Source organism: Tupaia chinensis, unplaced genomic scaffold (assembly GCF_000334495.1).
Source record: "Tupaia chinensis unplaced genomic scaffold, TupChi_1.0 Scaffold000240_1, whole genome shotgun sequence".
In the NCBI taxonomy this organism is placed as follows: Eukaryota; Metazoa; Chordata; class Mammalia; order Scandentia; family Tupaiidae; genus Tupaia; species Tupaia belangeri.
This window is the reverse complement of record NW_006159718.1, coordinates 760,038-771,359: the sequence shown is the minus strand read 5'-3', so window position 1 is coordinate 771,359 and position 11,322 is coordinate 760,038. Positions and strand designations below refer to the sequence as shown.

The following is an 11,322-nucleotide window of genomic DNA, read 5'->3' as shown; positions in this document are numbered from 1 at the left end:
AAAAAAAAAAAAAAAGACTAAAGTTCAACCCAGATGCATTCTAAACTCTTTCAGAAGAGACTGCTGTCATTAGTTACAGAAACAGTGAATCAAAAACCATGAACTTCTGGAAAATGTCAGGTCTTACGTGGCTTGTTGCTGCCACCTGCTGGAATGAATACTTATTTGCACGTCTGTCACACAGCTCAAAAAACTCCCAGTAAAGACGCACATAATGCACTAAAATGTAATCTTTCCTAATCCTCCTTTATCTAATGAGACAGAGCTCCTCTCTAAATTAAATGTGTACCCTCTCTCTGTAAACCCTAACAAGTCTCTGTTAGCAAGACAGAGGTCTACATGTGAGCACAGAAAAATACATACCTGAAATCCACTTGGAATTCAATGCATCCTAAAAGACTTACCGATTTTCCCAATGAATACTGGAAAATCATATTTTATATACTGAACAATTATAGTGAGTCACTTTAAACACACTAATTACCCTTTACTCATTTGGCTTATTATCTACATTACTTGCAATGTCTCTCAAAATATACATTTACAGGGACCAACAGTTAGCGTAACGGCTATGTCACTGGACTCCCATGTAGTCAACCGCGGTTCGCATCCCAGACCCAGTGGCTTAAAACTCACGCCGGGCGCATGTGCATGCATGCCCAAGATCCCGAGAGGAAAATGGAGGAGAAGGGACTGCGGTGTGGGCCATCCCCCCTAGGAGGTATATATATATTTACAAATGAAAGGCCATCTCCAGCATCACCCATACCTGGTTCCCTTGCCATCCAGACACACCAAAAATGACACTCCTGTCCCCTTAGTACTTAACGTGGGGCCACATGATTAGTTCTGGTCAACAGGTAGTGAGTGAAAATATTATGTGCCACTTAGAAATCAAAGCAAGTACAATCTGCCCTCTGAATCTGTATGTTTCACAAGTATGGATTCAAGCAACAAGAAACGCAGCCAGGCCATACCAACGGCTGTGAAATGAGGGGGAAAGGTGACCCCCTTACTGAGGATGTTTAAGAAGTTCATTGAAATATTTTCTTTTAACTTATATCTCATGCTAAGATTACTTACAAGTAGCCTAGAGATGATTTAAAGTATATGAGGATGTGCACAGGTTATATGCAAATGCTTCACCATTTTATATAAGGCATCTGAGCATCACTGGATTTTGGTATCCAAGAAAGGTTCTAGAACCAATTCTCCGAGGATACCAGGAAGGAACATCACCAACTGTAACTGTGTGTGTAAAATCCTCTGGCACTCTTCTGCCACAGTAACAATAAAGGGCTTCAAGAGACAGTCAAGTCCCAAGATGAAAGGAGCTTAGACTACTAAAGACAGCTGCTCTACAGAGCTGTCAGGCATGCCACAGACTTTCTAACAGTGAAAATTAAAGTTTTCTTGTGTTAAGCCACTGAGATTTGGCGCCCGGACACCACTCAGCATAGACAGCCCAGGGTTTCTAACGGCAGCACTGCCGCCATCTTTGGCTGTATCCCTCTTTGTTGAGGGCATCTGCCTGTGCATTGCAGGACAGCGAGCAGCAACCCAGCCTCTACACAAGAGCTGGGACAACAGACATTGTGCTCCTTCCCCAAGAACCACCAGCCTAGTTTAACCTGACCAATGCGGTATGTGCCTGAGTATGTGCTTATGTTTGAAAATGCTTGTGGCCTATATTCTCCATGCTTTATTATATGTTAGGGTCAGATATTTTATAGACCCTTGACAAAAGTGAATTTCCATGTCTAGGAAACTGAATTCATAATTAAAGAATGTCATAAGCCTCTCTACAATAAGTAAACAAAACATTCCAGAAGAGTCCATAAATCCATACATACGATGCTGTTCATTTCAGAGGATTCATAGCTCCCAACTGGATGGACATTTCCAATAGGTTCCAAGCCCTCTTCATCCCACATGTATGTTCCATCGGAGCTATCAGATGGAGAGAGTTCAAATGAAGAACCAACTCTGTAATCTGTATCTGGCGAAATCAAGTTATTCCCAGAAGTATGTTTTGTACATTCACTCCTGTCTTCAATTGATTTAAAAAAAGAGAGGAAAAAAAGTTATTAATTCACAAAAACTTTTTTCACAATCTAAAAATATAAGCTCTACTAACTTCATATAGCAAAGAAGATGGTTTAAAAAGACATTCATAATTGTAGCATTTTCTAAATCCTAAACAATAAAGAGTCAAAACATTTAAAATAACCGGCTGAAATATTTTTAGTAGATATAAAGAAAATTCATTTAGTCATCTTTACTTACGAAACATTTCTAAAAATATACATAGGGCCCTGTATTTCCTTACTATTTCCCAAGATATTTACTTTTAGACACTGCTCTGGAAGCTCTCCTTCCTCTTGTTACATTTCTTATCCTGATAGTTGCCTCCTTACAAGGAAAAAGTCTTGTTCTGGCAGTCCCTTTTAGGAGACCTACATATAATTAAGAATTTCTGTGAACCTCCAAATATGATCTAGTCCCTTGGTCAAGACATATGCCTGTATCCAATTCAGTCTGTTCTTTTTTTCCAGGCCATATGGGCATGCAGATACATTTTCTCCAGCACTCCAGGAAAACTAACTTTAAAATGAAATGTTTAACGGGTACTATTTCACTTGTTCAATTAAAAAATAAATAAATAAAGCTCCTCTGGAAATATTCTATAAAGATTACAAATTTTCTCGAGGATAAAAAATTCATTAGCTGGGACATGATATACATTTGGTACAACATTACTCTTAAAAATAGTAATGATCTGCAACTTGAAGAGATGCTTTATGTAATGGTATACCACTGGGTAGGGGAAGTAGCCAAAACATCATTTGGCAGCATTATCTACACTGAGTAGGAACAGGCCGGTGTTATGACAGCAGAGGAAGAGCAAAGGTTAAGAGAGTTTTCATTGTTGTTTGACATAGATAGGGTGAAAACTGGGATATGGAGACAAAGTCAGGAGGAAGATAAATGTTGCCCCACTCCCAATTTTATTTAGATCCACCATTCTGTGACACTGATAGTATCTCACAATTTATCAGAAGACATTACTAACTGAAAGTTTCATCACATTACCTAAGAGAATGCAAATAAATACATTTAAGAATATTCATATTTACCAGAGACTGTTATATCTATCCACTCATCCGTTTTACTGAAGGCTTTTTCATTTTCCTTGGGGGAATCAAATATATCTTCTGGTGAAACATTTTCACGCTTTTCTTCTTTGAGAGAAATTTCCTCTGGAGTTATTCTAGTTCTGTTGGAGTCTTCTATATCTATAAAATCATCACTAAAGTCTTCACTTAAATCATTCTTATCAGAAGAGGACAAAGAAGACAAGGAAATGTCATCCACATCATCACTCAGGTATCTAATTTTAGCATCATGCTTCATGGTTTGGTCATTTTCTGTTCTATAACTTTCGTTTTCGATTAGTTCATGGTCCTTATTCATACCTCTGTCTTTAGCCAAAACTGTAGCACCCTCCACTACACCTGTGTCAGCAGGTGGATTTTTATTACTGTCAACTGTGATAGTCCCAGAAAATGGAGGGCGGCTAGGTTTCAGTAGGGAAGGATGAACCATCCTATAAGCCAAAGTGGACGTTACACCTGGGCCATTTGTTAAAGCCAGCTTCTTTCCACCAGCAGCATAAGACCTATTAAACCCACACCCCCAATGTTCATTCCCATTGAGTACTTCTGACGGCCGGGAACTTCTCGTCAGCATACCTGACCGCGGAGGCACTCTAATGGGTAGCTGTTGGTTCTGATAAGGCTTTGTAAGATCCACAGCTCTATTGAAGGAATGTGATCTGGTTATAGATGACGGAGGAAGGAATGAATTCTGAATGGAATGTGAAAAACTCTGTGACCTTACCATTTTTTCACAAGTAATAGATTTAATATTATCTGGAGATTGTGCTAAGCTTTCTCCAGAACTGCTTCTGGTGGCACAGGAGTTCGCTCTAGGCCTCTGCATGCTAACAGTCGAACGGTTTCCATAAAATCCATTCAACTGCGATTTTGGAGCACTGACTGAAGAATATGAGGTCCTTCCTAATAATGTGCCTTTGGTGAATTTATCCAAATTAGATGGTCCAGAAAAAGACTTTTGGTTTAACTCCTCTGCAGATGACACAAACATAGTAGATGGCTTTGCTAACTTTGATGTGAATAAAGAAACACTTCTCAAGCCTCTCTTCATCCCATTTTTATCAAGCATTCCTTGAGTAGAAGCATGTTTTTCAGAATCAATTAATTTGTTGTGTAAATTCTGAGTACTGTTAGGCTCTTCAGAATTTTGTACAGTAAGTTGGAACTTATCTGCTTTTCTCCAGGTAAATGAATGCGATGATGAACAACCTGAGCCATTATTTTTTACGTAACTTTTGATGTTACCATTCTTTGAAGCTCCTAATAAATTAGCAGGTGCCCCACTTGGTACTGGTAGTAGTGTACTTCTTACAGATTTTGTTCCATACTTTGGTAACTTGGAACCCAAAAATGTCTTGATTTGTGTTTTTTCTTCCATGAGCTATAAATATAAAGTGCATTTGTTCTTAAAATTTCATAGAATCTGAAAAGAAAAAAAAAAGTTTAAACATTTCTAAATAAAGATAATTACATGAATTATTACATTATATATATAAATATATACAGTTCTACAGTTACATGCAGAAAAGCCCAAAAGCTACTCATGATTCCTATAGAACTCTTAACAAATATTAAATGAACTAATTAGCTCAATAATTCTTACTGGACAAAAATAATTTTTTGAGAGATGTTTGCTGTAAGGCATGTGCACTCACCAGTGAGACAGAGAATGAAAAATCACCCTCCAGGAAGATGGCCATGCCACAATCCCTTTTCCTCCATTCTCCTCTTGGGATTTTGGGCACATGCACACACATACCCAGAGTGAGTTTCAACCTACTGGTCAGTCACATGGGTGTTCAACACCTTATGTTCAACACTATGCCATCTGCTGACTCCAAATAAAGAACATTTTTAGCAAACCATTTTATAATCTTGGGCTATGGATGATGATAGTAAAATACAGGAATAGTAAAATCAGACCATATTATTTCTTTTTAATAATAATAATACTTTTACAGTATATCTCCCAATTTCCAATACAAGTAATTCTTTCAGCCTTAGTATTCTCTCCTTTAAGAATAAGACTTGGGGGCCAACAGGTGGCGCAGTGGTTGGGACACTGGACTTCTGCATGGCAGACTGCAATCTGAGTCCCAGACCCAGCAGCTGGACACAGGCTACGTATGTGTGCATGCATGCCCAAACTTCTGAAGAGGAGAATGGAGAAGTGACTACAGAGTGGCCATCCCCCCAAGGAGTGATTTCTCACTCTTTTTCTGTCTGTCACTCTGGTGAGAACACATGCTCTATAGCAAAAATCTTTCTTAAAAAAATAAAATAAGGGACCAGCAGTTAACGTAATGGCTATGTCGCTGAACTCCCAGTAGTCGACCAAGGTTAGAGTCCCGGACCCAGTGGTCTAAACTCAGGCCGGGCGCGTGTGTGTGCATGCCCAAGATCCTGAGAGGAGAATGGAGGAGAAGAGACTGTGGCGTGGTCATTCCCCCAGGGGGGTAATTTCTCGCATTCTATCTCTCTGTCTCTCTCTGTCTTTCTGGTGAGCACACGCGCCCTTTAGCAAAAACCTCTCAATAATAACAATAATAATGATGTTGGGTTTTTCTTAAATGCAGACATGATCTTACAAAAACTGGAATACATTTTTAAAATTTCAATTATAATGTCATGAGAAGGATGGAGAGAAACTCCTCTGGCATTTAGGGTTAAGACCTAAGTTGAAATTTTAAACAACTATCACAAAAGAATTTCTTTCAGTACATAAACAGACACTACTGTTAGTAAAAAGTATAAAGAGTTCATAAAACTGATTCACCATTAATTTCAATCCCTCAAATTTATTTTAGAGATAATATGTCAAACACAGAAGGTTCAATGCTCACAATAGAGCATAAAACTAGAAACCAAAGGCCTTCATTTGAGTGACTCTTTAATAAATTATGACATGCCATGAGATGAGATTATAAAGATGAGACAAAAATATTACAACATCTGCCATAACACTGTGAAATATAACATGATCACTATAAATTCACTGTAATTCTGCAAAACTTTGGTAAAACCACAAATATGGCCAAAACACAAGTAAAAGACAAATGCAAGTCTTAGGGTCACTGTTGTTTTTTTAAAAGGAGAAAGAGAAAAATGGGGCCAGCAGTGGCATGGTGATTATGGCACTGGATCCCATATAGCTGACTCTGCAGTTCAAGTCCTGAACCTAGAGGCTTGAAAAACATGTCAGGAACATGTGGCATGCTGATCCTGAGAGAAGAATGGAAGAGAAAAGAACACCACATGGCCATCTACCATGGGGGTGATTTCGTTTTTTTTTTCTTTTAAAGAATTATTTAACTTCATTTATTTTTCATTTGACCAGAGAGGAGAGAGAAAGTAAGAAAGCAAGCTGCCAGGTCCGGGACTCAAAACATAGTCGGTCATGTAGGAGTTCAGCGACCCAGCGCCCCCAACCACCATGCCACCTGCTGGCCCCCAGGTGTGATTTCTCATTTTCCTTCTCTGTTTCTCTCTCTGGCAAGCACATGTATCCTACAACAACAAATAAAAAATATTTCAAGAGAGGCAAGCAGGTGGCACAGTGGTTAAGATGCTGGACTCCCATATGGCCGACTGCAGTTTGAGTCCTGGACCCAAAGACTTGAAACTCATGCCAGGCACTTGTGTGTGTGTGTGTGTGTGTGTGTGTGTGTGTGTGTGTGTGCACGCGCGCACGCGCCCAAAGTCCCAAGAAGTGAATGGAGGAGAGGAGACTGCGGTATGGCCATCCCTCCTGGGTGGGGGTGATTTATCATTTTCTCTGTCTCTCAACTATATGCACCTTATAGCAAAAATCTCTCTAGAAAAGAAAAAAGGATTTCAAGTCAACTCGACACTAAGTATTAAGAGTTTTCAGAGCATGTAAAGGTTATGTCAAAATGAAATGTTTAGGGGATCAGCAGATGGCATAATGGTTACACCACTGGACTCCCATATAATCGATAGCGGTTCAAGTCCCAGACCCGGTGGCTTAAAATTCATGCCAGGTTTATGTGCATACCCAAAATCCTGAGAAGAGAATGGAGGAGAAGGGACTGGGGGGTGATTTCTCACTTTCTCTTTCTCTGTCTCTCAGGTGAGCACACATGCCCTATGCCAAAAATCTCTCTAAAAAAAAAATTTTTGAATGTTTAGAAAATCATATGTTTTCATACAAAGACAGTGGGGTGAAACAGAATTATAGAATGTTCTGCCCTTAATAAATAATAAAGGGACAGAATATGTGCATGTGTGAGTGTGTCTGTGTGCATGTGTCTCTGTATGTATGTATGTGTATTCATACATGTTTGTACGTGCTTTTGTAGCCAAAAATCCACCAACTACAATCACGCAAGAAACTGTTTAGGCTAAGCACTTATAAACTTTAAAAGTAGTGGCAGGGCCAGCAGGTAGCATGGTGGTTAAGATGCTAGACTCCCACATGGTCAACCTGGGACAGCGGCAGTATCTATACCAGATAACTACTGTCCAGGAGAAGGCCGTTTGAGAATCACGTCAGGCATGTGTCTGTGTGTGCCCGAATCTCAAGAGGAGAGTGAGGGAGAAGGGACTGCAGCATGGCCATTCCTCCAGTGGTGATTTCTCCCTAAAAGCCTCTTTCTCTCTCCGGTAAGTACACACATCCTATAGCAAAAACTTAAGAAGAGAAAAAGGGAATGGCTAGAGAGTCTGTCTGAATGGTCCCATGCACCATCCCGGCCTCAGTACACTGCAGGGGGCAGCAATAAGAAAGATGGGAGAGCTGACAAACTTGACGAAACTTGAAAATATTAATCAACGTCTTCCTGTTTGTATAGAAAGATCCTATTTGGTGTGCCCTAGGAAACCTAGAAAAAACATCTTGAGAACAGAAGCATCAAAACCCAAGCAGAAACAGTTGGGTCTGCTGACTTCCAAGACATAATGCTTAGCTGAGGGAGGGGCTGAAGCCTACAGAAACACCCGGCACCCTCAATGGGCTGGACTGAAGGGGTACAGGAGGACACGGAGCACAATCACTGAGACAGGAAAGCCTGGGGCCCCAGACTATCTCTCCCACCAAGACTACCTCACACCCTTAACCCCAGAAAAGCAGACAGAGACAAGCACACGCTTCTTGAAGGGGTACTGGGGAAGTGCAAGAGAAAGCGAGCTAGGGCAGGAGAGGCCTTTGGGAAATCGGCCACGTTATATCAAGACAAAACAAAGCCTTAACCTACCTATCCAGATAAAACTCAAATGAGATTTAAAAATCATGCAACTGGACAAGCAACAGGTGAAAGGAGAGGAGAAGCAAACACAGCCACCCATAGGTCTCTGGCGGCTTCGTTCCAGGACCTCCATGGATACCAAAATGTACTGATGCTCAAGTCCCTCATATAAAGTGGTGGAGACATCTGCATGTAACCCAGACACACCCTCCTGGGTACCTAAACCATCTCTAGATTACACATAAGTAACCAAGCACCAGATGTAAGTGAAAGGGAAACACCTATGTTTACTCAGCATCACTCTTCTGGGGACCTACCTCTTTCCCCATGCCATAGCAACTGCCCGGCCTGCTGCATTCGCAGTTGGCTCACCCTATGGAAGCAGAACCCACATGCAGGGACACACAGGCTGACTAGAATGGACACAGCGCAAAAAACAAATGAGGTCTCCGTTCTTAGAGGAGACCTAAAACAAGGAAAAGAGGAAAACCTCAGTGCATTCTTTTTAACAGAGGACAACCTAGTAAGAAGATAAATCTAATAAAAGTTCACAGAGGAAGAAAAGAAACAGGTGAGCTGAACAGAAAAAGTCACAGGGCTAAGAAAACTAATTAAGAACAATGAATTTGAAAAACAACAAGAAAAATAACCAAAAACTAAAAATGAAACTAATTGCAAAGAGAACAATCTAAAGATAACCACAGTACTGAGGAGGAAAAAAAAAAGCAATTAGATAGAAAAAGAGAAAGATTAAACAGAAAGAGAATTATCAATAGTATCCCTGAACCAGAACAAATAGAAGAGAAAAGGCAGGGACACATACCCTACAGCAAGTTAGAATAATGATATTTAAAAAGAAACACTTCTGAGGTCCAGTCTAGATTCTCAAGTAGTGTCGTTATCGAGCACCCATGTCTGGAGAGAATCCTGCAGTGGCAATATACCAGATAGCTATTTCCCCACGTTTCATAAAGATCTTTCCACAAGATACACTCCCATCCACAAGCACTTTCAGGCGAGCCGTGAGGAAGCTGGTAATGAGGGCTGGCCCTGTAGCAGGCAGGCACTGTGCAGAGGAAGCCAGATCCCACATGGCCAACCAGGGTTCGAGTCTGGGCCCCACCGGCTTGAAAAACACACCAGGCGTATTCATGTACCCACACCCAGGATCCTGACCAGATGAAAAATTGGAGAAAAAGTGTCTACAGAGTGACCAGGCTCTGTAATGAGATGCGCACACACACATACTCTCATTCTCTCTCTAGCATGAAAAAAAGAAAGAAAGAAAAAGAAAAGAACTAATGGTGATATCACATATAGTGGTCATTTTGCAAATCACTGAACAACACATATTAAAGACTCTATCCTCTGGTGACTCAGTCCATGAACCAAAAAGCCTTTAACATCTTGTCTCTTCCAAGAGACTAAGGGGAAAGCATTCTATTATTTTTCTTCTCGATGCCTCCATTTGCTTTCTAAAATGAGAGGAATAAATGTCATCTTCCCGTAGTATCTTGAGTATCAGCAAGTCAGAGGCACGAGATGAGCCCAAAAGACAAACACGCAGTTACTGCAAAGTGTTCAGGGCTCCACGACTTGGTGGGGGTGAGGACAGTGAATTGGTCAAACCTGAATTCATTATTTTCTATCAAGAATATTTACTGATTTCTACATAAACTAATAACTGTAACACAAATGATTTTAATCATCTTCAATTGTGGTGTTAAGACTACACGAGTTAGGGACCAACAGATGGCATAATGGCTACATCACTGGACTCCCAGGTAGTCGACCACAGTTCGAGTTCCAGATCCAGTGGCTTAAACTCACACCAGGTGCGTGTGTGTACATGCCCAAGATCCTGAGAGGAGAATGGAGGAGAAAGGATTATGGTATGGCCATCCCCCAGGGGGTGATTTCTTGCTTTCTATCTCTCTGGCAAGCGCCCAAACAAAATAAAAAGACTACACAAGTTGGTTGGCTCACTGTACATTCTGTACCTGCTCACATTATAAACACCGTCACTTATGTTGTTGATGAGCTAACTTTTGTCTTTCAATGTTCACGATACTTTCTCCTATACTTGCTTTTAGCTATGAAATGAAATGAAACAGACATGAAAGTCGGCCAGATTTTGGTATCCCTGCAGTCTTTGCTGCACTTTACTGGCCAGGCAACCTGCTCAGCTTCTGAAAACTGCAATCATTAACAATTTGAAAAAGCACATGTTGGCTATATCATCTAATGCCAAAAACGTCTCTGAGACACTTGAATGCTGTCTGTGAGCTTTAATTTAATGGAGAACTGAAAATAATACTTGGTGCATGGCTTGGAAATATTTGTTATTTTCTGAGTTAGTTTTTGTTAAGAGTAATTTTTTTTAGAGATGTTTGCTGATGAGCTCATGTGCTCTCCAGAGAGAGAGAGAGAGAGAAAGCAAGAAATCACTCCCAGGGAAGGACAGTCCCACCACAATCCTTTCTCCTCCATTCTCCCCTCCAGATTTTGGGCATGCACACACACGCACCCGTCTGGGACTTGAACCACAGTCAACCATGTGGGAGTCCAGTGCCTTAACCACTATGCCACCTGCTGGCCCCAAGAGTAATTTTTGAAGTAAAGACCATTTACAGTATTCATTTCCACATTTGAAAGACTTTTCAAAATGAGTTATAAATTCCTTTTTAAAAAACTAGTAAATCGCCCTTTGCTCAGCTGCCACCAAGGTGCTTGGTTCTTCCGAGGAAGCTAAGCCTGCGTTGGGGTGAGGCCCTCACTTGATCCAGCGACTAGCACCACGACCGGCAGCGCCCACTCCGTGCCCGTCCTCACCATGGCCTCCGTTTCCGAGCTCGCCTGCATCTACTCGGCCCTCATCCTGCACGACGACGAGGTGACCGTCACGGTGAGTGCGGCCCGGCTGGCGGCGGGGGGGGCGCGGG

General features: G+C 41.1%; 1 protein-coding gene and 1 pseudogene across 9 annotated transcripts in view; one reads left to right on the top strand and one right to left on the bottom strand.

Moving 5' to 3' along the window:
* CCSER2 (coiled-coil serine rich protein 2) overlaps positions 1–11,322 on the bottom strand; it is a 143,057-nt gene that overhangs the window by 101,364 nt on the left and 30,371 nt on the right. For 8 of the 9 annotated variants that reach the window (XR_001370398.2, XR_003549427.1, XM_006148710.3 and 5 more), the window contains 2 exons: positions 3,138–4,599; positions 1,854–2,050 (listed from right to left, as the gene is read on the bottom strand). Coding sequence is in view for 6 of the 9 variants with exons in the window: in XM_006148710.3 (XP_006148772.1) it covers positions 1,854–2,050; positions 3,138–4,554 (1,614 nt within the window). In the remaining 3 variants the exon portion in view is untranslated. Of the gene's footprint in view, positions 1–1,083; positions 1,164–1,853; positions 2,051–3,137; positions 4,600–11,322 lie in introns of those variants that run through there. The other variant, XM_006148716.3, reaches the window with a different exon arrangement.
* LOC114007838 (60S acidic ribosomal protein P1 pseudogene) overlaps positions 11,190–11,322 on the top strand; it is a 415-nt pseudogene continuing 282 nt past the window's right edge.